The sequence below is a fragment of the Cyrtonyx montezumae genome, unplaced genomic scaffold, assembly GCF_038088225.1.
Source record: "Cyrtonyx montezumae isolate F1298 unplaced genomic scaffold, pur_monq_1.0 scaffold_4, whole genome shotgun sequence".
NCBI lineage: Eukaryota > Metazoa > Chordata > Aves > Galliformes > Odontophoridae > Cyrtonyx > Cyrtonyx montezumae.
In genome coordinates, this window is record NW_027072045.1 from 24,260,174 (window position 1) to 24,288,112 (window position 27,939).

Here is a 27,939-nt window from a genome sequence, read left to right on the forward strand (position 1 = left end):
ATACTGGTGAATGTTAAAACAGTGCTATAAAGTTATGATTGCTTTATTGTCTGTATACTGTCCCTGTTTTATCTGGCTGAATATGGCTGCTGAAGCAGATATAGACTCCTATGAGAGCAAAAAAACTTGTAAAACACTGCTCTTATTTGCTGTTTCTAATGCATTTCTTTGTGAAAGTCTAATTGTGGATTCTGTACTTAATAATCAGAGATCTGAAAGAGAGTATAAGAACGAGTAGTAAGTAACTAGGAGTCAAGTGAGTGAAATAGAAGACTAGTCTCACCACATATTTAGGCTCTGAGCCAAGGAGAGGGAATGTCTGGGTGTTCCCCTTCTCATTCATTTAGCATAATTTTCCTTCTGTTTCCTTAGCTGTTAATTGGCTTTTGTTCACGGCAGCAGCAGGGAATGAGACAATGATGTCTTTCCTGTTTTGCTGCATCACCTCAGCCATAGTAGATCTTGATGGCAGGCACCAGGATTATTCTGGAATGACCATCTTCTGTGCCTATACAAAACAAACTTTAAGCTCTGTAGGTGTGAGAAAACTGCATTGCTAGAACCACTCACTTAGACTTTCTTTTTTCCTTTTATGTGTTACCTCATTCATGGCTGTTTTGAAAGAGTTTTTATGTCATCCAATGAGGAGGTATACTATTATGAGGAGAATTTAATGCACAGAACCATTCAAAATAATCACAGAAATCCCTTTTGGAAAGGGGAAGGGCTGTGGAAAAGACTCTAGAAGATACTGTAATGGAAAGCCAGCAGAAATGCATCTTGTTCCAATGAAAATGGGAAATACTGAGGAAAAGAATTGGTCACTGTGGGCTCCTTAAACACATAAAAGTAAAATATTAACTACACTGGAAACAGAAAACTGGAGGGCCATCAAAATAGACTTTTACATTCCAATTTAGTATACGTGAGAAAATGGGAACAGGAGGAGGATACACTTGAAATGGTTGCCAATAGGTTAAAGATAGTATGAGGAGACTGTTTTAAGTCCTGCAGGCATAGTATGGCAAAATGACTTAACCAAGAAAATACTAACTAATTAATTTGTAATTGGGAGATAAAATTTGGGACCAGTTCCCACTAAAACTAATTGGACTTTTGCCGTGAAGTTTATTGGGAAGGTGATTAAACTTTGAAAAATTACTTGGTTAAGAAATCACTGATGTAGTTGTGAACTGCTAGGAAAAAGTAACTAAGAAATACATAATGAAATATCATCACTTGAACAAATATAGTTGAGGTGTTCCTTTGGGTATTTATAGAAGTGATGGAGCAGCTAGTTGTTAAAATATCACAGGGAATTGAGGTGGTATCGGGAGACTAGTAAGTGTCAACATGACGCAAGTCTTTAAAAATTGAATTAAGAGTAACTGTGAAATTTATTGTTTTAAGAGGATGCTTCCACTGCTACAGCAAAGTAAGCCATAATAAGAAAGTTCCTCCCTGCATTTATTTATTTTTTTTAAGATGATGGCAAGTCAGTAGAGTACGGACAGGCATCAAAACTTTACAAAGACATATGATGCTCTATTGCAGAATTCCTTAAGGGAAATACCGATTCATTTAAATTCGTGTAAAGGTATCACAGGCTGGCCATAACCATAGATAGAAATTAAATCTGAATAGAGGTCACCATTTTCAAGGTTACGCACTCAGTAGTATCCTTTGAAGGTCAAGTTATGGTTCAACATTTGGAGGATAAATCACTAAGCAAATGTGAAAGTGATACTAAAGTAAGGAGCATGATTAGCAGCAAAGATGAGAATATAAAATATAAAAAGTTCTAGTTGTTCCCCAGAGATACTACAGATGTAATAAAGTGAGGCTAAACTTAAAGAAAAGCAAATAAATAAATGATAATGCCGAACATTAACAGTACTTTGTGCCCATGAGACAATAAATAAATGTTAAAAAGCCACAAACACATTACAGTCATCCGTGACATAATTTGTCTTTTCTAAATGCTTATTTGGGTTTTATAAAGCAGATGAGAAAACTGAAATTCAGAAAGCACCATAAATAGCATCAATAAAATGATATTTAACTTTATATTTTTTTCATTAATCTGAGAGAAATGTTTTCTTTTAACTGTTTACATTGCTCAGAGTAAGTTGGGACTTGCACATCCAGATGGTACAGCCAGGGAGTGCCACACTTTGAGGTATTTGTTGTGAATTAGAGATGAGGTAGGGAATGGGAAATAGAGGTGTAGGTACCAGGGTGCTTCATTGACTGTGCTGGGTCAGACTTACTAAGTCCAGTTTGCTGTCTTCTGTAATGGTTGTAAATGGATGTTGAGAGAAGATGAGGAGCAGGATAAGCATGCACATATGCTCTTCAGTAACGCTTCCCCAAGTCTCTGATTGTTTCCAGCATAGGGACCTTGAATCACTTGTGCATTTGGTAACTCTAAAGAATTTCTTTTCAGCCTCTCCTTGAACTGAGATAAACTTTTAGCACTGACAGTCTCCTTTGGCAAGGAGCTCTACAAGTCTAACAAGTGCCACCTCCTTCTGTTTGTTTTGGAGCTGGTTGCTTTTAAGTGCATTTGACACTGTCTGACACTTGTACTGAGAGACCAGGAAAGCAGTCTAACTTTGGTTTCCCTGTTTGTGCTACTCATGTTTTTGAGATGGTCTCTCACATATCCCCTGAGTTGCCTCTTTCTCTCATTGACGGGTTTTTTGTCTGAGTAGCAGACTAGCTTTCTCCATACAGATGGCGTTCTAGCCCCTGCTGTACAAAAACTAGGTTCCTGAGTGGGTCCCGTGGCACCAGAAGTCACAAGATTACCTCACAATTTTGTCTTTCATGTTCTATAATATGCTTTATAGCCCTAGAAGAATAGCCTGAATGCATGAACTGAATGCAGTTGAAGGAATGCAGCCTTCCTAAAAGCAGAGAGACATTTGGAGCTGTATGAGTTGTATTTATCTCCCTGGAGAGTTCCCAGAAATTACGAGGACTTCCCAGCATCATCAGGGAAGAAAGCAGCAGACCCTCTCCAAGAGAGCTGCAGCAAGCCATCAGGGTGCCTGGCTGCAGCGCTCACCCTGCAGAGATGGGGGAGAGGGAGGAAGGCTCACTCAGGAGTGCTCTGCTGCTGTGTCTTGGATTTCTCCAGGGAAAAAAGGGTGCCTGTTGCCATCACCCTTCCTGTCTGAGTGTTTGAGGAGGCCCTTGCTATGCTCTCTGAGAAAAAAGCGAAGAAATTCCCAGTGAGATACTGTGTCTGGTGTGCCAAATTGTCATACATCAATGTCTTTCTCAGTGTAGAAAAGGAAGCTGTGTCACACTGCACATTAACTCTGCACAGTCGTGGCTTTCACTAGAGGGTCTTAAATCTTTTTTTTTTTTTTTTGTCTTTCTGTCATTACTGTGAGGATTTTCTTCAGTCCTGTGGTGTTTCAAGGATATCTTGCCGTCCTTTGCAAGTATGTGTCTATTTACACTGAAACACTGCAATGTCCACTAAAGACAAAGAATGGCTGTGGCTGTGAAACTGTGGAGTGTTTTTTCCAAGAAACTTCAGTAGTTAATGGCTGAGTTCAGTCAATGTTCCTTTCAAGATTGACCCAACATGCTGGATATTATTTCTGACCCTTCCATATTTCTGTCCTTTAATGTTTTGCTCTTCTCAAAAGTGACATATTAATAGAAAGAAAAGGCAGCCTTTTTTTCTCCCTTGTTTTCCCTTTCTGAAAGCCATGTCTGTAGCCTTTCTGCCTTCTGTTTCCACAGCCCATTGAGCAATGACATAAGTCTTCTTTATTCCCAAGCGGGAAGGAATAGCTGGAACTCCTGCTGAAGTCTGAGAAAGGAGGTTTCTTTTTCAACTCGCAAATAAAAACCTGCTAGTGTGAACTGCAAAAGTGTTCTCAAATAAGAACAATGCGGTTGCCTTACTGCTCCACGCTGCTGTGGAGTGGCTTTCCCAAGATGAGGTGCTAAATAACAGTGGCAGGACCAAACTTGTAGTAGGTGCTGGCTTCTAGGAAAGAAGCTGCACACTTGTGCAGGGGGTGGCTCTGCCTGTCTGCTGTACATAGCCCTGCAGTGAGACCTTTGTGCTGAGGCTGTTGCACCTGGGCAGGCACAGGGTGTGAGCCACAGCTCAGGTTCCTGGTAGGTGCAATGTGTTAGAAAATGCTGCTGCTTTCTGCTTGCATGATTTTGCTGTAATGAAAGATACGCCCTTGTTGAGCTACAGAAACTCGTAATACCCTACTTATCTAATGCTGAATGTGCTAGAGGCTGCTGCTATGGTAAATCGTAAGCTTTTGCAGTTCTAGACACATGACTCTGATGTCTCTAATATTCCGCTGCCACTGGCAGCCTTCCCATTACATAATGCTGACCCATATTTGTGGTATGTGACATTTTTGCTAAACGCTGTCGGGGATAATCCATCTCAGAATAAACTTTTTGATTATAGCTGAGGCTCTGTCACCCCCGCGCACAAACGTAACCTGTCCCTCAGATAACACTACTGCTTGTTGGTGAGGCAGCCTGAATACAGCTCTTTCAGGAAAGAGGACCACAAGCATAGTGCCATGTGCTTTGAGATCAAAATATCTACGGTATCACCAAGTGATTCCAGTACAGTAAATAGAATAAAGTCTGTGAGCGATGTGAGCTTTAAGAAGTGTTTCTGCGTAGCCCAGGTGATGGGAATAGCTGTTGGCTAGAGGAAGCGTGTCAGGAGAGTGACTCGGCAAAATGCTGTCACAGGCTGGTCTGGCTCGTTTTGTGCTTTGGAAGGGCAAAGCTGCGGAATAGGATTCTCTGAGGCACCACTGCCACTGTTTGTAGACTAACTGGTCTTCAGAAAAAAAAGTGTGATGGTCTGGGGAGATGAATAGATGCAGCTCAGCCAGGTGTTATTGCCAAGAGGCAGCTGAGAAACGAAAGGCCTTGGAGGAATGGGAACACCCCCAAGGCTGTCTGCTTCCAAAGATCTATGCAAAATCCATCAGTTCTTAACAACTCAACCTCAGTAGCACAGAATAAAAAGTAGGGGAAAGAAGAATGTACAAAACAGAGGCAGAGAGAATTAAAAAAAAAGTGAATTCTCTTCATATTCAGCAACAAGCTCTGCTTCAAATGGATTTTATGCAATGTTTTGGCAAATAAGGAACGTGGCTGTGTGAGCCTCAACATCTGACATTGTTGTGGAAAGGAGTGAATGTGGAACATAACGCTGAGAGACTAAACACACTTTCAGTCTTCAAACAGAAATTACCCAGCCTTATGGAGGAATGACGGTGTGCTAAGGATGCAGTATTGAGTAGGAAGGGTTTGCTTCTGTATGGGGAATGAATGCTTGTCAGAGCCAGAATTAAACCTGATGAATGCAGTCTCACCCACTTCCATTTCTTCCCTCTCGGATTCTACGTTTGTCCTCATTCTGTCTGTGCGTTCATTCATATGTTCCTCTCCCTTTCCACCTCCCCATTGACTCACACTCCTTCCCTGTCTGCTACTGCTTTCTTTTCATTTTCCTTCAGGTTTCCTTCCCACTCGCTCCTTTTTTCCCCTGCCTGACACTTCTGTGCACATTTTCATCTGAGGTGAAAAAACAGGAGAGAGAGAGAGAGAGAGAGAGACAAAGAGGAGGGGAACAAATGGAAGGCAAGTGAGGCAGAGAGGGAGCGAACTGGGGGCGGTGCAAGAACTATGTTCCATGTCACACTTCTCCCTGTGCTGCACCACGGACCTCTGAAGGTGCTGGGTCAGTCAGGGCTTCTCTATTCTGCCCCTTTCTCCCAGACAGCAGCTCGTGGCAGTGGCTTTGTGCACAGTAATGCCAGAGCTCATTTCCTCAGATTAGTGTCCCTAGAATCCTTTATGAAGAACAGGATGATCCCACAGTCGGGTGGAAATCCACCTTAGTGACCAGCATTTGGTCAGGACTGGAGCTTGCTATCGTTATGGTGCAAAGAGGACGCTGGGTGTCTCCTGGCACCGCAAAGCAGGTGCAGAAAGGAGTACTTGAGGCTCGCAGCAGGGACTTGTGAACATTATTACACTGTGTGCTGCCAGTGGGTGCAGTTTGTCAGTGGCTGTGTAGAGCCATGTGTGACTTTGAGAAACAGCAGCTGATGGACTGGGAGTGTTTTGTGTGCTGAAAGGCAGCATACAGGCTCACACTGGCTTCTCTGGACACTAGCTATCCAGCCGTGCTCCATTCCAGAGCTGGCCCTTGGGGAAAGCAAGCTGTGCTGCTGAGGGCACAGGCCTTCATTTCCAGTGAGGCCTAGGGCATGGGAACAGGGCTGACACACGCATGTGGTATGTAGTGCTGTGGCAGTTCGGGGTTCTTCTACCATTGCTCTCCAATCCCATTTCCTCCTTTCCAGCCCAATTCTTGTTCCCGAAGCTGTTAGCCGAGATGGAATTGCTTCTCCCAGGTAGAAATGAAGCATGCTTCTTGCAAAAGGCTGGGCAGGGGTGGTGTAGAGATGGTTTTGACAGACAGCGCTGGTAGGAGTGGTGCCGGTGGGGATTGCGTTGGTGCTGGCAGTGATGGTGTGGGTGCACTCTGGGTAATTTCTGCACTGAGAGCAAGAGCAACGCGTGCAGGGCAGGCAGCCAGAAATGACTAATCCTCGCACCCTGTCCTGACACGTATATCCTCCTTGTTTTAGCAACGGCCAACATTTCTTTTTCTCGCTCCTCGCGTAACTGAAGGCTCAAAGCGAGCGCCCGCAGCATCGCGGTTCCGCGCCATATTGGGTGCCACGTGCACCCTGAGCGCTCCGCTGCGGGAAGCCAGCGGCCGAGGAGAGTTGTCCCCGCACGCCGGGGACGGCGGGGCCGCTGCCGGGTCCTCCCGAGGGGCGCCCGGGGCGAGCGCGGCCGCGGCCGTTGGTAACGTTCCCCGCCGCGAGGGGCCGGGGACGCGCGGGGCCGCGGCTCCGCTCCTCCGGCGTTACGTAAGGGCGAGGGGGAGGGGAAGCCGGCAGAGCCGCCGTCGTGCCTCGGCGGCGGCGGCCCCTTTAAACGCGGCGCCCGGGGTGCGAGGAGCGCGCCTCTCTGCTGCCCCCTCCCCGGTCCTCCGCGGCGACAAATCCGCCGCCGCCCGCCTCCGCCGAGCCCAGCCAGCCGGGCGGCGCCGGGAAGCGCGGCCGCGGCTCTGCACCGCCCGAGCGCCAGCCCCAGCCCCGCAGCAGGGAGCGGCGAAGGGGCGCGATGGAGGCTCCGCGCCTGGCGCACGCCGTGGGCAGCCCCACGAGCCCCTGCGAGGAGGTGATCAAGAACTTGAGCCTGGAGGCGATCCAGCTCTGCGAGAGGGACGGTGAGTGCGGCTCGGCGCGGTAATCCCCTGCCGTGCGCTGCGGCTGCCCCGGCGGATCTAACGCGGCGCTAATCCCCTCGGCGTGCGGCCCTTTGTTAGCCCGGCTGCCGGGAGCCGTCCCCGCGCCCACCCCGCCCGCCGCCCTCCCGCGCCGAGAACAAAAGGCGGACGGACGGCTGCGCTTCGCTGATGGGAATGGAGGGCGCGCCGCCGAGCCCCCTCCGCTGCGGCGGTGCGGCTGCCCCGGGGAGGGAGCTGCGGTGCGGCTCGGCCCCGCCGAGGCTGCAGCGCGCAGCCCGCACCCGGAGGCGGAGCGGCGGCGCGGTTCTGTCGGCCGCGAGCCCCGAGCTGCTTGGTGCTGTAGGGCAGTGCCCGAGCCCCACATGCGCGGGCACGTCCGCCGCGGGCGAAACTTGTTGCCGGCGCTGCCCGGTGCGGAGCGCGGCCGCGGCGGGTTCAGCACCGCGGACAGCAGCGCCGCGGCGGGCGCCGGTGGGGACGGGCGTGGAGCGGGCGCTGCAGGGCTGAACGCGCGTCGTTAGCGCGCAAGTATGGGCGACCTGGTAGACTAAGGTGAATGGAGGCACTGGCGTTCAGAACAATGAAAAATTGTTCCGTAGGAGGGCGGAGTGTCGTTAGCATTTGTGTACCGGGCTGCTCTCTCCTCGTTTGTGTATGCAGCGATGTGAAAATAGCTTCTCAGTTGTTGTTTTTAACGTGATATGCTTTGAACGTGGAGTGTGTTACCTGGTAAATATCCTGGGGGATGGAAATACCGCGTCAGTGAATGAGATGTTTGAATTGAGGGAACTGTTTCCTTGTTGCAATAGGTTTTTGGAACGCAGCTGTTGTATGTAATGCTTATGGAAGCGATCCAGCTTTCGCAACTACATTTTCTTTTTACAGATTATTTGTGTTGAAATTCTTCTCTTCTTTGATGAAGGTATGCTTCATAATTTAAGCAGTTATTTTTTTAAGCTCTCCGTTTCAAAATATCAAAGAAATTGCAGTGGAATTGAAAACTCTTTTTCATTATTATTTTTTTGGTGGCTTTGGACATTATTGGATCCTTTCAGTGTTTGTTCTAAGGTAGCCTATGCACGTCCATCCGTTTGTGCCTAGCACACCATGTACAGATAATGAACGACATACATGGCATGGTAGAGGCTAGACTGTTGTTTTGCTAAAGCACTTTTTCAACATAGCTTCTTTTTACTGATCATGGAAAGAAATGGGAATAGATAAGTGATGCACTTAATATTTGTCTGCCCCAGGTAACTGTGGTGAAGCACTCCATGTTAATCATTTCAGGCAGTATTAAATTTGACATACCGTAGTTAAGCACTGCTTAATTTCTGTGAAACAGTGTTACACAGACCAGCAAATAATAGAGTTTTTTCATTTTAATTCTCATTGGAACAGACTTCACTGTAAAGCAGTATTATTCCTGTAGCTCTGACTTTAGAAACTGATCTTCATTCAAGTATCATACAGTGTCATTGCTTCCTACAGTACAAGGTTGAATTTCTGTAAGAGAAACCTGTATTGGGCATTCAAAGTATGGCATAAGATTGTATTTGAACATACTTCTGTTTTTCCTACAGGTGGCACTTATGTATCAAAAAGATTGCTTAAATGGGATCATAAAAATAAGCAAGCAAAGATTTAGGCATTAATCTTTCTAGATAAGCATGGAAGTGCATGTGCAACCCATTTAGATCCCTAATAGCACATGTGGGTTTAGTTAGTGCATTTATATCATAATTTATTTTAAGGTTTCCTAGTTGTGAAAGATTTAGCTGTCAAGGTAGTGTGTTGGTATCACTGAGGTCTGTCAAAGGTTTGCAATTAACATTAATGTATTACCTGCAGTGAATTAAAAATAAGCTAGATTTTAACCTTTGGAAAATGCCTCGTATCCCATAGCAATAACTGTGTAGGCAACCAGGGACATCATAGCTTTACAAACTCAACCATGATAAATTCTACAGCACGCTTAATTTAGAATTACAGGCAGTGTTTTGACAAACATAAGCAATAATGGGATATTTACCCAGAGACCAGAATATTTGGTCTTGTATTTTTAGGATGAGGGAATTAATATTGGAACATTTTGTGCCCAGAAAATGGGGTTATACCTCCTGAGGTGGAAAATGCAGGAGTCAGAAGTCCAGGAATTGGAGCAAGCAGTTAATGATACCATGATTCATATCTGTATAGTATTTTTTTTTTCTGGTTGTTTCAGCATTCTTACAAGCATCGCCACCTCTCATAACGAATCAGACCATTTAGAAAACTGAAAAATTTCAAACAAAATAATCATATGCCTTATGGGTATCTTTAAATAAAAACATCTGGTAAGGTTTGGCTTGAAGTGAATGCAACATTACAAAGCCCGTTATCAGCTCTTGCTTTCAGCATGCTTTGTGCTCTGTGAATATATCCAGCATTTCTTATTTTCCGTGAGTTTGCTGGCACAGCTCTGTATATGACTATGGCACGATCTAACATTTTGTTCCTTATAACTGTTGACCTTATCTTATGTGTTTTTTCCCTTTGCCATATTTAAATGTTGCAGCCATGTTTTTGCAACTGAGGCCAAGAGTGTTTGAGCTGTGTTAAAAATTCTGGTGACCATTTTGTAAATTTTGTATTACCCCTACCTAGGCATTAAGCCTTTAGTAGATACGTGACGTTTGTGTCGTGAACAGGCCAGTTCTTTGAAAATATTTATAACATTGTGAAATTATAAACCTCTTTAAAATCAGTCCTTTTCTGATACTTGGTAGAACAGATTTTAGCATCTGAATTTCCAGAAGCTCCACGTTATAGTTGTGCAGGGCTCCCCCTACAGATAGCTCTTCAGCTGCTGGCATCCTACTCGAGGGAGAGCAGTGGCAGTCATCTGTTCGTACAGTTGGCAGAGGCGGCTGGAAAGAGGAAGGCACCTATCAATGAGCAGAAAGAACAGAGCAACAAATCTTCACGAGTGTGTTGGAGGAGGGAGGCTTGTGCTGGGGAGAAGAGCCAGAGAACTATCCCACGTAGCCTTGGAGCTAGTAGAGACAGGCTGTGGCTGGTCAAGGGTGGAAGAACAGGAAAAACTTCAAAGGTGGAGATGTTTGTGAGGATTAGATTGAATCTGAAAACAGAGGTGGGAAGAATGACTTGAATGAAATGAGAAATGGGAGCCTGTGAAAAGTAAACCTGGAGACCTATCTGCAAAGAAAAAACAAGTATGAGAATATGCACTGGGGAAGTATGGACTGCAGAAGTTAGGAGGAAATAAATGTAGTGAAGAGTTCAGGATTGAAATGGCAGCCTTAGGAGGGAAGAACAGGACTTTTAAACTGTGACTGGGGAGTAGAAGAAGGGGCAGGATGTGAACAAACTCAAGAAACAATACAAAAGCACTGGTATGATAAGCAAAGGTCAATATGTATGAGTGTATGCAATCTTCAAGAGACAGACATGATCCCAGGATACCTCGCTGTCCTCGTTCATTTGACAGCAAACGTAGCTGAAATCTGCTGGCAAAGCATGACACCCCTTTTCTGTGTTTGTTTGTTTGAAGGATGATAGTCTGCTATGGCTGATGGTCAGCCCTTAAGCTAAGCTGGTATTTAGGCAGGTTGATGGCTGCTGTGCACCTAAATGTTTCAATATGTTACTCATATAGGGGCTGAGGTGAAGCTATGGGTAGATTTCTACATGTTTTTTCTTTTTCTTTTTTTCTTTTCTGCTGTTCTGTAAATCCTAAGGATTTGCAGACATAATGAGTTACCAGGTTAAGCATTCAAAACTGGGAAATGGTGAAAGTTTGGTCATCTTCTTTGCAGACAGAACTGCCATGATGTTAGGATGTTTCATGTTGTACAGAATACTGAACCTGTTTAGTGGCATGGAGAAAGAGATTTTAGTTCTGACCTAGAGATAATTCCAGACTCCCTGCATGAAACTGAGGAAGAGCTACCTAATTTTCAAAGGGAGTTGTTACTTGTTGTGTTCCTCCTTTTCTGCATGCTTGGTTCTGATACTGTGCAATGAGGCTTTCAGGAATACTAAGATTCAACAGGGGCAGCTAATTTCAGTGAGTGTGAGTGAGACTTTGATCATGTAAAACACGGCGCTAAATGCTTTGAACAGAGGACATGTTAACTGTCTTTAATAGGTACTGAAAGTTAGTATTTGTTTATTTTAACTTCTTTGTGCTTCAGTTTTCTCTGTATAAAATGTGCCTTTCCCTCTAAGAGTTGTTTTCAAAATAAACTAATGAATATTTGTTAAGTAGCCAGGCACCATGGTAGCCTGGAAAACCCATGAGGTGCTTGGAAAAGCCCATGCTGAAATTCATAATTTTCTCAGAGCAGACTCTGAATAAGGCATAGTGAATAAGAGCTACTGAACAATAGTGAATAGCTATTAGAAGAAAAATAGTTCATTATGTACGCACTATTCATTATGCCGAATGATTCCGAATTTGTGTGGGGAAAAATAGTATGTAATCATGCAATTAAAGACTATATCATAATCTGAACTTACAAAGGGGCCAATTTAAGGTTATTCAAGTATGTTTCATTCTGGTGTTTCTCCCTCTTGGTGGCTTAAACTGTACAGTCTTACTAATGTGCTTTTAAAGTTGTTTTTTTCTGTGTTCATTTCCAATATGTGAAGATAGTATACAGCTATCAGGATCACAGTTGGAATTGGTGTCTTGGCCAGTTTCAGTAGCGTAGATCAGTTTCATTCCCTTCCAAACATTTGAGGCCGTCAGAATTGTTTAGTCTAAAAACCTTATGTAAGTGTTTTACAAGCTAAATATAATTTCTGTCTTATATAAACTATTTGTGTTTCTGGATTTCCCTGTTATTTGAGGATCTCTTATGTTGTTTTTTTTTAATTTACTTCAGAAATTTATTACGATTTTGCTGGATTATCAGAGCATTCTGCAACGTATTTTTAGAGTTTGTAGATGGGAGGAGCTTTCTTGGCCAGATCATCTACATGTTTCCCTTTTGAACAGAAGGGATAGAGTGGCATCATCCAGCTTCTGAAACCATTCTTCAAATCTCTTAGCATTACAGAGCAGCATCAATACTGTTTTGGAAATGCTATCTTGTCAGTCTCAGAGATTGGAAAGAATTGAATTTTTAGGTAGACCCTCACGTGAAGGACGACTGAGAGATCCAAGTTTGACGTTGTTAGTGTCCTGAATGGTGAGACTTGCATAGTTTGCTGTTGGGTTTATAACTCTGAGAGTTCTGAGCATAGGAATAAATAATGCATGTTTTCATACCAAGTGATAATAATAGACAAGACTCCTGTAACTGTAATATTCAGATATGGCGCAAAATTCAGAAGTTATTGTTGTTCATAATTACTGTCACTACTGTTCCTCTCCCCAGCTACAGTTTGGAGGATTAAACACATGCTCTTCAAAATAGAAACTGCATAATTTTTCTAGAATTTGAAGGGTATAGTAGCCAACCAAGAAATGTATTTTTTCTTCTATAAATTTTCATCTTAATTGACAGAACATCTAAGTTGACTCTTTTTATTTGGTGACAAGTAATAATGCTGCTTCAGGTAGGAGCTATAATCTCGTATATAGCTTTAGAAGCTCTCTCATTGCAAAGGATAATACTTACCATTGACATTCTTGCCAGAGTCAGAATTTTTCATGCACAATGTTCCTTACTGTTTGGGCACAGAATAATATTAAATGGGGCCAAGCAGCAATTTGTAAGTCCTCATAAATGGCTTTTAGGATTATGTAAGAGAAGAAAACTAATGATTTGCTTATGTCTTTCACTTCACCTCACTATTGTAAGAATTTTGCACTATTGTTTTCTATCATAAGTGATGATGCCACTAATTAGCTAGGCTTTGCTGAAACCTGACTGTTCAATACCCCTGTGTCAAGAAATCCAGCGATTCCCATTCTTCCTTATTGTTCTTTAATTTTTATAGTCATTTTACTTCCTTCTTCCTTCCTCATCTCCTCTTAGTGCTTTTTGCAAATCTGTGTGGTTGATAATTAATTGTTTTATCTGTTAAAGACCAAACTGTATGTGACTGGCTGTCTAAATCTTGTCTGCTGTTTTGTGTCCCTGGTTGATCCAGTTATTGCACATCGAAACTCTTCTAGAGTCTTCTGTAAGTCAGCTGAAATTCTCAGTGTGTAATTATACCAGATCCACATGCAGAACTGTCCTCCCCCATTGCTGTGACCTGATACTGCTAGGCTGCAACTCAAAGATAGGCTTTTTGAAGTTAATTTCCACCCATTGTTGTAAGCAGGGCATCTTAACCATTACTGTTTCACAGTTGTCCTTTCTTTGTGTGTTTTCTCTTATTTCAAATCATAATTCAAATCATAATTCCCAGATGCACTTTTATTTATTCTGCATTAGAATCCATTTTGTCACTTTCTGCCTGTTTTCCAAGGTCCTTCTGTTTTAATGTTGTCTGCAATACAGAAGTGTGTTCTCACTTTTCCAAACGTTTGTAAAGGGGCTTATTAGCCTAGAACAAGCTGTGGCTGTAGCCCAATAGACTCCTTAACTCCTTGCATGCTTTGACATGTATCGGTCCCCTCACTGCAAGCCAGTGCTCAGCCCTGCGGATTGGAAGGTCTTAGTAAGTGCAGTGGCAGGAGGAATCATTTAGGAAAGAGAAATTCTACTGCCTCCAGCATTTATTGAGTAGGACAATTTCAAATACAAAAGCTATTTTTCTGGAGTAAATGTTAAGCAGTTAGTAAATTTGTCCGTTTCAGCTTCTGTCTTAAATTATATGTAGCAATTTTCTTCTCAGCCTACTAATTAATCTGATGGTTCTACAACTTCTGGTAGACAGTGTTCTGAGCTCACTCCTCTGAGTTTTCAGTTACCCTGTGGCTATGCCTGTATAGCCTAGATCAGAGTGTGCTATAGGCCACTTCAGCTTTTACAGGACACATCCTGTCAGCTTCCTGGTTCCAGAGCTATAGGTTCTGGAACAGGAAGACTGTTTTGTCACGTAAGCAAGGGGAAAGAGGGACTATCATGTTTTTACGTAGAGGTGTCTAGAATTTCTTGATTCATTTTACAATGGCTTTGACAGGCATCATTATTTTAAGTTATCTCCAAGGGCTTGCTGAAACTTATCTTTCTGACCTTGGATTTTCCTATCGAGTATTCTCTGCCTCTTTAATTTTCCCCTTTTCCCCCTCAAAGATCTCTTCTTTTACACGTTCCCTGTAATTTCCTCCAACTCTTACTATTCATGGCAGGTTTGATGTCCCCAACTTTTGGAATAAGGTAGATTTCAGTTTCGTTTGTTCTGTTGAAGTAGTTTCAGTGTCTTTAACAACACGGTTGAGGAGATAACCTTTAAAAGTCTGTGCAGGCTGGCCTTGCTTTTCTTGGCTTTGCTTTGTTTTGTATTGTAGGATGTCTACTGGATGTGCTGCCAGCATGCACAGCTTTTCATGCTTTACGTGACTCTGGAAAGCTATTTTTAATTCTGGATGAACAGAGCCCAGAATTATCTGCTGTATTGTCTTGTGTCTTGATAGAAATCTTAAGTGTTTCTGCCAGAGTACTTTTTCCAAATATTAGAAATGTGTTTGAAAAAAAACACTACTTACATTGTCAATCCATGATATATTTATAAAAATATGTCACTGTGAAGTACCACAAAAGAAGTGTTTATGATATTAGAACCAAAGAAAACTCTCCTCCAACCTCACTTCCTGTGTTTTCCTCACTAGATTTTGTTAAATGGTGGAGAATCCTTTACTTGACCTTGAAAATGTTTCCTTCAGCACAGAAGGTTTGTTTAGAATTCATTGTAGTGTTTGTAGCCAATCAATTTTCGCAGTGGTGCTTGTAGTTGAATCATTAATCCATTTTATTTTATTGTTTTCACAGAATGTTCTTGTTTTATGTATGCTTGAATGAGTAAGCTCTTTGGTGTGGATGTTTTCAAAAGCAATGATTAGCTATACTGTTTTTATAACCTAACAACAATTTCTTAGAGCCTTGGCAGTTCTAGCTGCTGTCAAAAAGGGGAAACCTTAAAACTAGTTCAGTGTTACTTTTTTGTACAAAGGGAAGTAACTGCTGCGGAGTTGCTCTCTCAGTTCCAAGTGCAGAAATGGATCTGGAAATTATCTCTGATAAGCCAGACATAGCTGGCAACATTATGCAGAGAAACACGCTTTAAGGAATTCCCATGTTAAGCTTCGTCTGTGAATATACTCTAAGCAGGAGAACTGTGATTGTCAGAGATATTCCATAAATTTATTCCCTGCATTGTTCTGTTATGTTTGAATAAAAGTAAATTTAGATTCATAAATCAGCGCCATCAAAAGCTTACAACTACTGTATTTCCCCAACATCTGTTGTGTATATTCACTCTTACACATACAGATTTGTCTAATATGGGTTTTTTCTCTTTCATTCATCCAGTTTCATTTTGTCTGGATTTTATCTGTCTTCTGCTTTAGGCTTGGGGGGAAAAAAAAAGAAAAAAAGAATGTTTAAAAAGATTATCCCCTTTTTGCAGTTTGCTTCAACTTGCAGTTGAAGACATATGTACTTCAAAATCAGCAGGATGAAAAGAGATCTAAAGTCTCCATCTTGGATAGCCATAACTATAAATATAACAAACATCAGTGGAGTGATTCATGCTGTGTCTCTAGTCCTTTCAATCTCAGGGAAATTATACATCAGTTTATATAAATTAAGAGGTAAATTAAGAATAGAGTATGTAGCAGATAGTATTTCCAAGCTATTTATAAGGTACATCTGATGCCAAAAATGATGTACTTTTATGATGAAAGTTATGCTGGTAGTTTAGGTATTTTAGACAACAGAATGGTGACGTTTCTGATAAATTACTAACCTTCTAAGCTTTCAGTGTAGTTTCAAGATACATTTCTAATCACAAGAGTTGAAAAGCCCTATCTTCTCAGAGGTTGCATTCCATGAAAGTTTTGTCCTTTGGTTGATGGACATACTGAAACTGTAGCCAGTGTCACGTGTTTTCTGATGAGACAAGTATTGTCTTGCCCTTCCCTGAAGGACAAATTTGAGCAGTAGGACTTCGTACATACACAGTTTTTTGGGGGTTTACACAGCTCTACCTGTAAGTAGACCTTACTTTCTGTTCTCTCCTAGCTGGAGGCACCTGAAGCTACAGGTCGTTCCTCTGTTTGTGAAGTGCCATGCACTGGAACCTCAACCGATTGAATAAGTTAATAGAATTAACATTTGAAGGGACCCGCGTGGACCATGAAGTCCAACTCCACACAGGACCACCCAAAACACAGTCTTGTGTCTGAGAGTGCTGTTCAAATGCTCCTTGAACTCTCAGGTGCTCTGATCATAGGTTCATAGGTTCATTAGGTTGGAAAGGACCTACTAGATCAACTAGTCCAACCATCCTCCTATCACCATCCCTACCCAACTACTAAATCAAATCCCTTAGCACCTCATCTAAACGCTTCCTGAACAGCGCTAGGGATGGTGCCTCAACCACCTCCCTAGGCAGGCCATTCCAGTGCCTGACCACTCTTTCAGAGAAAAAATGTTTCCTCAGGTCTAATCTAAATCTTCCCCGGCGCAACTTGTGGCCATTCCCTCTCGTCCTGTCGTTATTAATCAGGGAGAAGAGGCCCACCCCCTCCTCACCACAACCCCCCTTCAGGAAGTGGTAGAGTGCAATAAGGTCTCCTCTGAGCCTCCTCTTCTCCAGACTAAACAATCCCAGCTCCCTCAGCCGCTCCTCGTAAGACTTGTGCTCCAGATCCCTCACCAGTTTTGTTGCCCTTCTCTGAACACGAGTCATCTCTTGAACATGAATCATTGTCCTGGGAAGCCTGTTTCAGGGCCAACCAACCTCTGGGGAAGAACCTTTTCCTAATACCCAACTGACCCTCCCTTGTTGCAGCTTCATGCCATTCTCTCTGGTCCTGCTGTCATCACCAAAGAGATCAGAGCCTTCCCCTCCAGTCCCAGCATGAGAGAGTTGTAGGCTACTGTGAAGTCACCCTTCAGTCTCCTTTACACAGAACAAAGTGACCTCAGCTGCTCCTTGAATGCAGGAAAGATGGAATTAGGTCCTACATGTGAAAAATGAAATACTGATTCTCTTCCTTCTATTTTTGTATATCCTGTAATGCTCAGCTGGTTTCTGGGTTGGTTCCTTGAGCAAACCGTCAGCAAACTACCTAGGTTGTCTGGTGAGGCTGTCACTGCTAATTCATGTGTGCATTGCTTGAGATGAAGACAGAAAGACCGTACAGTGAACCTAAATCCTCCAGTGTATCTTAGAACACTTGTGACATTTAGCTCACATGGTAAGGAGTGTGAATTGGAAATTATTGCTCAGGATGCTTGTAAATGTTCTAAATCCAAAGCATGAAAAGTAAATCTGAAGTTGAATTATTTTTAAGTAACATATCCAAGGAGACTTCATTGGCTTAGTGAATTTGCATTAGGTTGTGCAGCCATTCTTCTACAGGAGGTAATTCCATTTTGCCTTAGCACAGTTATGATTGATTCCTTGTTACGATCCAATGACTGCATGATAGCTGGGTGATAAGGCTACAGAAGACTTCATAAGATAAACTATTTAATGTATTCAGCTGGGCTGTGTTTTCAAATAAAAATAATAATTCTGATGCTGTTGAGGTCTACTTGTTCCCAATGGATTTGAATCTTACTGTTCAGAGCTGTTGTAGATGTCTTTTAACTCAGTTATATAAAGATTTCAGCTTGAATTTTCTCCTCTTCATTTAGGCATCAGGGAACCTACCTGAGCTGTCTGTTACAGATGCCATGAGTGCAGAAAATGATGAGCTGAAGTCACGTTTCCTCAGCTGCTGAGATTATGTAACAATTCAAATCGCAGTTAAAAAGCAAAACCAGGTGTAAAACAGAGTCAAATTCTGTTCCTTACAAGAGAGTTGTCTGTGTGAAAGGCAGGCAGCAATTACCAACGCTGAAGTAAAGAAATGCTCATTCATGCTGCAGCCTGACAGTGTATCCAGTGAGTCACAAAAGCCCACCTACCTAAAATGCTGAATAAAGTTGTGTTCCCTAGATGTGACTTCTTCCTGCTGCCCTTCAAGTGATGAGTTTTGCCTTGCCTTTCTCTGTAGGCTTTGCTTAGAAGGACAGTGGGTTTTAAATGAAAATTCTTGTACTATCAAGTCAGCTGTAGTTTTGCAGACAAGCTGATAGGTCAAAGAAAGCTCATGTGAATATGAGACTGCCTCTCCTTGCTAGGTTTGAACTCACATGACCTAACTTAAGTAACACATCTTTTAGTTTTTGATGGAGATGCAGCTGCAGTAAATGGCACAAGTTGTTGCCAGTCGAAATAAGGTAAAACGTGCATCAGCGTGAGGTTCTTAATAATCAGCTAATAATCAGCTAAAAATCAGCTAATTGGTGTTTGTTTGCCTCTCTCTTTTGTTCAGTGAAATGTGAAAGTAGATGTCCAAAAGGCCACTTGTTTCTCTAATACACAATTAATATTAACAGCAGTAGAAGATGAAGGGCAATGCTTTGCCCTCGGTTACACTGTTAGATGAAGAGCATTGGAGCAATTAAACCAGTGACCTAGAGCAGTGTGACTTGGATAAGAATCTGTCCCCAAGGAATTTTTCTAGGGTCATACAGTCAGCGCCTTCACCGATTAGATCTGTTTTCTTTCATTGTTAGTCTTGGAGATGTAGGCAATTCCACAGCCTCGGAAGCAGCTGTACCTGTTAATTCATCAGAAGAGAAAAACCTCATACTATAAGAAGCTCCAGATTCCTTCCTGCTCCAAAATCCATCTTTTAATAATCAACAGAGTGGGAGACTGTGTGCTAACAACTGTCACTCCTTGTTTTCTAGCAAGACTGTACTGAGCTGCTGTAGTAATGAGATAGCATCCTTCCAGAAATACTCCACAGAGTGGGTCTGTGTGCAGGCTGAAGTACGTTCATAAGGAATTTCATGAGGGTTCGTAGATTCCTAACAATGCAGAGTTTACCTCTAAATGAAAAAATATATTCAACAAATTGATTTGCTTTGGCAGTAGTGAATTTGATGTAGCAACAAGCTTTCAAAGTCTGGAATATCTTACAACTGTCCATATGCATTATATACAAATTTTAGTACATGTAAGTGTCTGCATAGTTCATCTTAATTTTTAGATGATATTAAGCTTGAAGGTGGTTTAGAGCCTTTAGTGTTCCTTATTGCCCTGTTTCCCTTTCAGCAGCTGAGAAATGCACATATTAATTAAATTTTGTTTTTAAAATGCATCTTGCAGTCAACACGTGCTTAGGAGAGCCATTTATCACCCATGTACAAGCTTGCTGTCACAACTATGGCCTGTAGGACTGGACAGTTAAAGATTGGTTAGGCAGATAAAGAATTGGTTGGATGGCCATAGCCAGAGTGTTGTCAACTGCTCTGTGCCCAGGTGGAGGCCAGTCATGAGTGGTGTCCCCCAGGGGGCCTTGAGACCAGTGCTCTTCTATGTCAGAGATATAGACAGTGGGTTGAGTGTACTCTCAGCAGATTTGCTGATGACACCGAGTTCTGCAGTTGGCACAATAGAAGGGAGCGACATCTTCCAGAAGGACCTGGATAGGCTTGAAAAGTGGACACATGAGACTTAACAAGGCCAAGTGCAAGGTGTCGGTCTTGGGATGAGTCAGTCCCAGATTCAGGTATAGACTGAGAGATTTCATTGAGAGCAGTCCTACGGAGAAGGACTCATGGGTACTGATGAACAAAAAGCTGGACACCAGCCTGCAGTGTGCCCTTGCTGCTTGAAAGGCCAACTGTAATTTGGTCTGCATCAAAAGAGGAGTGACAGGAGGGAGAGGGAGGTGATCCTGCCCCTCTACTCTGTCCTTGTGGAAACCCTATCTGGAGTACTGAGTCCAAGCCTGGGCCCAAAGTACAGGAGGGATGCGGAGCTATTGGAGCAGGTCCAGAGGACAGCCACAAAGATGAACAAAGGGCTCTAGTTTTGAATGAGTTGAGCGTATGTTCTAAGTACTTCCAAGACTTCTCTAAAGTCTCTAAATTGTCCGTTTAGATAGTCAGCAAGAATTTATTCTCAATGAAACAATAAGGCCAGCCGTGTTGTATTAGCCACTGTACACTGATCAGGCTTTTAGTCTAGACTTTGGGTTTATGAAACTTACGGGCTTTTGCAGTTTAGTCAGTCACTGGCATGAATTGTTTTGTATTTGCAGTGAAGTTTTCAGAAGCTTTAAAGTGACTTTGCTTAAGTCCTGTTGATTTAGAGTAAAACTCCTTTAAGTTGTAGGCACTTCTGAAAATGTTACCAAACATTACTTAAATGTCTGCTTAAAATGAGGATGGATCAAAATTCAAAGTAAGAATTGTCACTGCCTCAGAAGGACTGGCTGACAACAGTAGTGGGCTACTCTTGTCAAGTGGTATATCTGAATTTTATTTATGGGAATAATAAAAGTGGAAATAGCGGAAATTATTTTAATGATTGCAATTGAATGCATTATTTATTTTAAATTAAAATTAATTACGTTAGACCTATTAAGTAATTCAGTGCATTATTTAATTTCTGTAAGATCTAAATGCATACACATTTGAGCTTGCATAGTCCTGTGATGTTTGGTCCTATTAGTAATTTCTCAGGGGGGGGAATAGTGGGGTAAGTAGAAAAACACTGAAATATTTGGCACACAAATTCAGATAAATAATTCTTGAAAAGCGTATCCCTTTTAAAGTACCCAGGGGCTGCTTCTCATTGAGATGTGTATTTCTTTGCTGAGGTAGTTGAGAAATTGACTACATGGAAACTTTTTCCTGTGTTCTCTTTCTTGTCTCTCTTTGATGGGAACCTTGCAAATTATCACAGGATGCTGTTACATCATGAGAAGCTTGAGAATGGATGAGTATAATTTAGTAAATAATCAGAAAAGATAACTTCAGCCAACTCTTAACTTCTGCGACCTCCCTCCCTACTCAGTGAGAAGAACTAGGTTCCTTTTGGCAAAGTGAAATGAGAGAGCTAACTGTAGGCACTCAGATTGTCTTGATATAGGAAACCATCTTTCTTTACTGATCAGAAAGTGAGCCTGAGGAGACTGATGTCACAAGGCCTCAAGTTGACAGATTCTTCTAAGCATAATCAAAATATTAGTGGTTTTCACACTGGTACATCATATCAGTAATGCACATGAACATCACTGCAAGAGATCTGTGTAAAATCTTCTGCCAATTAGTCCTTGATTTTTAAGTTAGAAGACCATATTTTGCATAGCATTTATTTAAGGTGTAATCTATGCTACTATTATGGCAGGAGTGAATGTTGTCTTTGCTTTTTCCTTCATACTGCATCTACTGTTGTCTTTAAGTATCAAACAAATGATTGGGTTTTATAATTTCAAAATTCAAAGTGGTGTATATAGCCCAACAAACCCACTTGTGAGAATTTTGGAATATAAATTTTGGCATGATTCATAGAAGTATTACTTTTATTTTTCCTGCTACTAATTAAGTACAACTGTAAGAGAAAGTTACTATAATTTCCTGCTGAGAAAATGCTAGTGCTATAAACCAGTCCTGTAGTAGTGCTGTCTGTCCATTCTGTCACTCTTGTACCATGTTTTCCTATTGGTGTTAATGGAAAACTTGCACATTTGAGGAAAGTAAGCTCCTGAAAACCTCTCAACACAGGATCTCAACTGTGTGATATTCAAACGATCTCACCAAGGGCAAATGAGCTTTTGATTTGAGTATTCAAGTGGATGGCAAACCTTCAAGACTATGTTGAATGCTTTTCTTTCAGTTGCTGTACTGTACCTCTTGTCAGGTAGCAGCCGGATCAGGGAGCCTTCTTCATGCAACGAGAGGCTGCTTTGAAGCAGTGTTTCAGTGTGCTAGTTGACGGCAGGCAGTGAGAAATGAGGCTGGGGAGAGGTTGGGGCACAGCTCGGTAGGAACTAAGAGCTGCACATTTGTTGCTGTCAGTTGCAGGATTGAGGTATTGGTCCGCTCCCTGATTTGACTCACGGGAACACTTGTGGAGTACATTTGTTCTTCCATAGGAGGAAGAACTGAGCCCTATTGTAAAAGTTTTTCTTTTCTTTTTCTGAGAGAAGTGCCTTGATACAGAAACAAGAAAATCTGTATCGTATTCATAAAATCGTTCTGCCTCCCAATTTCCACCAGTGACTAAGTAACGCATCAGGAGATGGCTCAATGAACTTTACACTGTCACAGTTCAGCGGTGCACTTGATGCTACAGAAGTCAACTGTACTGAGGACTCATTTGTGCTCACAATGTTTAGGTTTGTTCTCTTCCTTTTGCAATGCGTGCAGTATTTCAGCTGAAGTCAGTGGTGTAGATTAGGAGGAAGGAGCTAAATTACGCCTTGAGTTAAACCAAGTAAAAGGAGAATCTGAATGTATACAAGCATTTCCAAATCACTCATTAAATGCAGATGTACATATTGTAGTTCTACTAAAGTAATGCTTGATTTTCAAAACGTTTTCTTCTGGACTCCCAGGGGAGTGCATGTTATCTTAGTAGAAAATGCTCAGCAGTAGTATATCAGATGTGGGGAGGAAATGAGAAGAGTCAGAGATGTTTACAACAGGATTTATAGAACCAGGAATTAGTTTAATAAGGATGCTTGCTTAGAAAATATTATTAAATATGTTTACATAAATACAAAAATCTGCATTAAGAGTTATTTACCAGAATTCTGTGGACTAAAGACATCGAGTAGTCTGAGACGATTTGCTCCTTTTTTAACATGAAAAGGCTCACAACTAAGTAACGCACGTATACTACTGATGTGGCTATGAGTAGGAAGTTGAACTTTGAAATAGGAGAGCCCTCCTGGGGACTCTCACCTGCATGGCCTAAGTAGTATCAGCTTGTACAGAGCTGACACTTCACAGAGAAATCTGCAGGGTCTTATTAGCGTTTGTGTCTTTTTGAACACAGCGCAGTGCAGCCCTTCCTGGAGTGTCTTCTGTGTGAAAGCACCATAGGTAAACCTCAAACTATCTGAAGCAACCAAGAAAACTTCTGTTAGTGTGGGCCTACATGGTGGTGACGTAGAACTGACTGTTTCACTGGCTTTCATCCCATTGCTGGTTGTGGATTATGACTTCCCTGTGCTTTTGGCATTCCCAGTTAGTGCAGTATTCCCAGATGTCTCACCTACCATAAAAAACTGGAGCAACCTAGAGGCTGCTTAGTGTTGCTTTAGCACAGAGCAATTGCCACTGAACTGTGGCTTTCTTTTTTGTAGTATCTTTTCAATCCTGCGCCACAGATCCATGTTGGAGTTGGGTTTTTTTTTCAGTATTTCAGTAGCTTGGCATGTTATGTAGTGTTCATATGTTAAATTATCTTCAGTTAAATTACTTGGAAATTACTGGATTCCATGACTTTTAACACAATGTTTGTGTAAAATCTTAAGATGTGAATTTCTGTTCAAAACTGCAGTTTAGTTTTCCAACAGATGACTCCACATTCTTTTGCAAAATACCAGTTTTAAGAAACTGCTGTCCCCAAGGAATGAGTTGTCATCTTCTCAGCTGGGAATGTGGTAGTGAACTTTGAGATGATTCAGTGTAACTTAGAGATGGAGGAGAGTGGACTGTAACTGGGAAGAGCCATCCCTAACAGGCATCCTGTTGTCTGTGTTTTGTTTTAAATCTAGATCAGACAAACTTCTTAATAGCAACTATTTAAGATGGCGGGGTGAGCATGAAATTTTCAAAGCACGACTTGATAGCCTACAATGCTTTATTGTTTTCCACTAATCTTTTCAGAATACGTTTTCTATGATTCAGTGCATTGGTGCTGGCATTCTTAAGAGAAACATAGTGATTTTTGCATGGCTGCTACTGAAGTGTCAGAAATCCGTGTTACCCAGTGTGACTCTAAAGACAATGAAAATTTATCCATGTGTGCAAAAGAACTTGAAACCATGTGACTTGTTTTGGTCTGTACAACTGCACATCTTCCAGTACAGTAAAAATGAGGCACGTGTATTTACACATGTTGACTGGGGTCATAAGTGGAAATGTAAGTTGCACCATCATTGTACTGCTGCAAGCTTGACAAGACACAAGGAGAATGATTTAGCAGGAAACACTATCTACAGTCTTTGAGATAATACATGGAAAAGCCTTTTTCTCTCTTTCTTCTCTGTTTTCTGCTCCCCAGGTGTGTTTGAGTTCTGTGATACAAAGCCTATTTACGTCACTTGCGAGATGTGTAACTTTATTCCTTAGGACAGCTTTAGATTTGGTTGAGTGATGGTTTGAACACATCTCTTGCTTAATTGTAAAGTTTGCTCTTTTTTTTGTTGGTTTTTTTTGTTTTGTTTTTGTTTTTGTTTTTTATTATTTTTTTTATTTTATAAATGCATTAAAAAGATTGTCCAGATACTGGATAGATGTCTGGTATGGCTGAATGAAGAAGGCGCAATATGAAAATCCTTCTCGTATTATTCTGTTGGCTGCTTCCCCCTAGTATCTTCATTTTGAACTGCAGATAGTGATATTTTACAGATGTATATTGTAATCTGCTATCACAGAATTGTAGGGGCTGGAAGGGATCTCAAGAGATCATCGAATCCAACGCCCCCTGCTGAAGCAGGTCACACAGGTGGGCAGGAGACCAGACATGTCTTTAAATATCTCCATAGCAGGAGGCTCCACAACCTCTCTGGGCAACCTTTTCCAGTGTTCTGTCACTCTTTTCATAAGGAAGTTCTTCCACATATTAGCACGGAATGTCCTGTGTTTAAGTTTCAGGACATTACTTGTCCTATAGCTGCGCACCACCAGGAAGAGCCTGACCTCATCCCTGCCTCCCACCTCTCTTTAGATAAAAATTATTTGCTGAAGAGAGAGGAGTTCAGCTGGCTGTTCTGTCTTTTAATTTATCCAAACTTAATTAACATTGTCGAAGCTGAATGAATGTTTCACAAGCTTACTTCACACTTGAGTATGTGTAATCCCACTCGTTATGACTGCAGGATTTGTAGTTTTATTTTCCTCTTGATGGATGTCTGTTATGTCATTATCAGTCACTTGCAAGTTCTATTTTCTGTCCTTTCAGGACTTCTGGTGTGGATAACAAACAGTTTGATTGTGAAATGAAAAATGAGCAGGCAAGTATTCCCATGCCCTGCTGGGGAGTTCTGCATTTTTACAGCTAAGCAAAAAGAATATTTAAGCATTCTAAAATTATAACAATTCAGCAGTTGGGAGCGGTCAGTAACCAGTGCTAGGTGTCTGTGTCCCAGTTTTTCTTCACCATCTTGCTGCTGCTGCAGATGTCATGGTTCAGCAGCTTGTTCCAAGTGATGTGGCAAATAAAACGAAAAAATTAAAAAAAAAAATTCAAAAAATCCAAATCTTTTTAGCAAGGATTTTTACCAATTTCCAAGTCAGCTCATTTGTCTCCAATAAGGACAGATGAAAGCCATGAATGTTCAGTGGGAATTTTCTGCCTTTTTTTTCCCCAATTCAGAGATAATTTATGTAAGTAGAAGATATAATGAGGGTACTAAATTAAGTGTGTCTGTGTGTATATAAATAAAATCGGTTTGTTATCCATTTGCCAGCATTTTGGCTCAGCTGCAGCAGTGACTATCATGACTGCTTCAAAATTGATGAGACAATTTAACTTGTAATTTAACTCTGGATATGGTAGAGAGAGATAAGCCTGTGAATAGTAGCATAAAACATAAATCCTGCAGTTCTCCAGCTGATCTCAGTGAAGCAGGAGTGTTCTGTTTGTTTGGCTTTGTAGAAATTGAATATATTCTGCTTCTAGTGTGACCTATGCAGATGAGTGGCCTTTGACTTCTTTTACCAGGGTCAAGAATCACAGAGCCTTTTAGCTCATTGCTAGTTATTGAAATAAGATTTTTTTTCCTTCATTCTTGTCTTCCTTATTTTTACATATTTTTGTAAGCTGTTGTTAAAGCTACACTGTATCTGCAGCACACAGAGATGATGAGCTGTGGATTTGGTGGCAGGGTGAACAGGTTTGTTTGCCTTCTAGCTCTCCTGTAATGTTCTGCATGAAAGAAACCAGAAAGCAGTGTTTCTATCAAGACCTGCAGTGGCAGCCATTGTTTAAGCAACATAAATGTGCAAAAGAGTAGTCCGGTAATATTTCGGGCCTCCCTCCCATCCACCCACCCACCCATCCTCAGAAACCTTCCCATTTTCTCTATTCTATGCAGTTCCTACATACACAGTAGCGACGATACCACTCTGTTAAATCTGCTGTGTTATTAGTGATTATTCACACTGGGATTTTTTCATTATTTCTGATAAGTGAAATTCAAGTTTCCATAACAGTGCCGTACTGTTACACCTGGGAGGTTTTGTGAAAGAATGTTCAGAGCTGTCATCATATTAGAGCACAGAAACCATATTTATTAGACCTTTTAGTTATGTAACTGACAAAACTTAAATCATGCTGCTTCTTTATGCAGGCAATAAGTCCCAAGACAGTGGAATAGCAGAGATGGAGGAACTCCCGGTCCCGCACAACATCAAAATAAGTAACATCACATGCGATTCCTTCAAGATTTCTTGGGACATGGATTCTAAATCCAAGGACCGCATCACTCATTACTTTATCGATCTCAACAAGAAAGAAAACAAGAATTCCAATAAATTCAAACACAAGGTAATTTTCATTTCAAAATCACAGTGGACATCAGTGGCTTTGAATAGCTGAATCTTTGTGTATCATTAACCTTTCCAAACCAGGTAACAGACATCTGGCCAAACTGGGTTTAAATTAATCTGATTGACAGTATTTTATTTTATTTTTTAACTCCAAACACCTATGCCTCTATCCTACATGCATGTACCTGCAAACTGATTGACGGCAGCAAGAATTTTGTATGGCTATGGCTACACTGGCTGAAAGAAAAGCTTGGCAATGAGTGCACAGAAGCTTTGAAGTTGTCCTTATGCTCTGCTTGCATACATAAACAGACCTTAGAACGTTGCCCTAAGCCACCTTGTGAACTTTGCAGCACTGATGGACTGTGAGAAGTAGTAAATATTTTCAAAGAAGATTATGTTATGAAAATGACAGAAGTACAGGTTCAGCTGTTGTGCTGACTTCTTTGTGTTGTTTTGCTTTTCCTGTTCCCATCAGGATGTACCCACTAAATTGGTGGCCAAAGCTGTTCCTTTGCCTATGACAGTCCGCGGGCACTGGTTCTTGAGCCCAAGAACAGAATACACAGTAGCAGTGCAGACTGCATCAAAGCAAGTTGACGGTGATTACGTTGTTTCGGAGTGGAGTGAAATCATCGAGTTTTGCACAGCAGGTAATGTGGCTGAGAAAACATGCACCACAGGATGCTAGCTTTGCTGCATGAATGGATTAGCCATGTATCAGTATGATGCAGGCTGGTAGACTTACTTATAATATTTACACTTGGAAACTGAAATACTTGCTTGTGCGTCTCTTGCTTTTGCAGAAAAGACAGCGGCAGCTTGTTCTAGGTATTCTGCTGCTCCCATTTCTCTTTTAAAGTATGCAAAGTAGTCTTGAGGACTGTTTTGCTTACCTTTAGCCTGTCA

General features: G+C 41.7%; 1 protein-coding gene across 3 annotated transcripts in view; it reads left to right on the forward strand.

Annotated features, from left to right (window-relative positions):
- Nucleotides 1-27,939, forward strand: part of PHYHIPL (phytanoyl-CoA 2-hydroxylase interacting protein like) — a 44,821-nt gene that overhangs the window by 12,916 nt on the left and 3,966 nt on the right. Inside the window, exons 1-3 of one of the 3 annotated variants that reach the window (XM_065746823.1) lie at nucleotides 7,009-7,315; nucleotides 26,832-27,028; nucleotides 27,509-27,683. In XM_065746823.1, coding sequence (XP_065602895.1) covers nucleotides 7,210-7,315; nucleotides 26,832-27,028; nucleotides 27,509-27,683 — 478 coding nt within the window. In that variant the 5' untranslated portion in view covers nucleotides 7,009-7,209. Of the gene's footprint in view, nucleotides 1-7,008; nucleotides 7,316-8,045; nucleotides 8,066-26,831; nucleotides 27,029-27,508; nucleotides 27,684-27,939 lie in introns of those variants that run through there. The other 2 variants (XM_065746825.1, XM_065746824.1) reach the window with 2 other exon arrangements.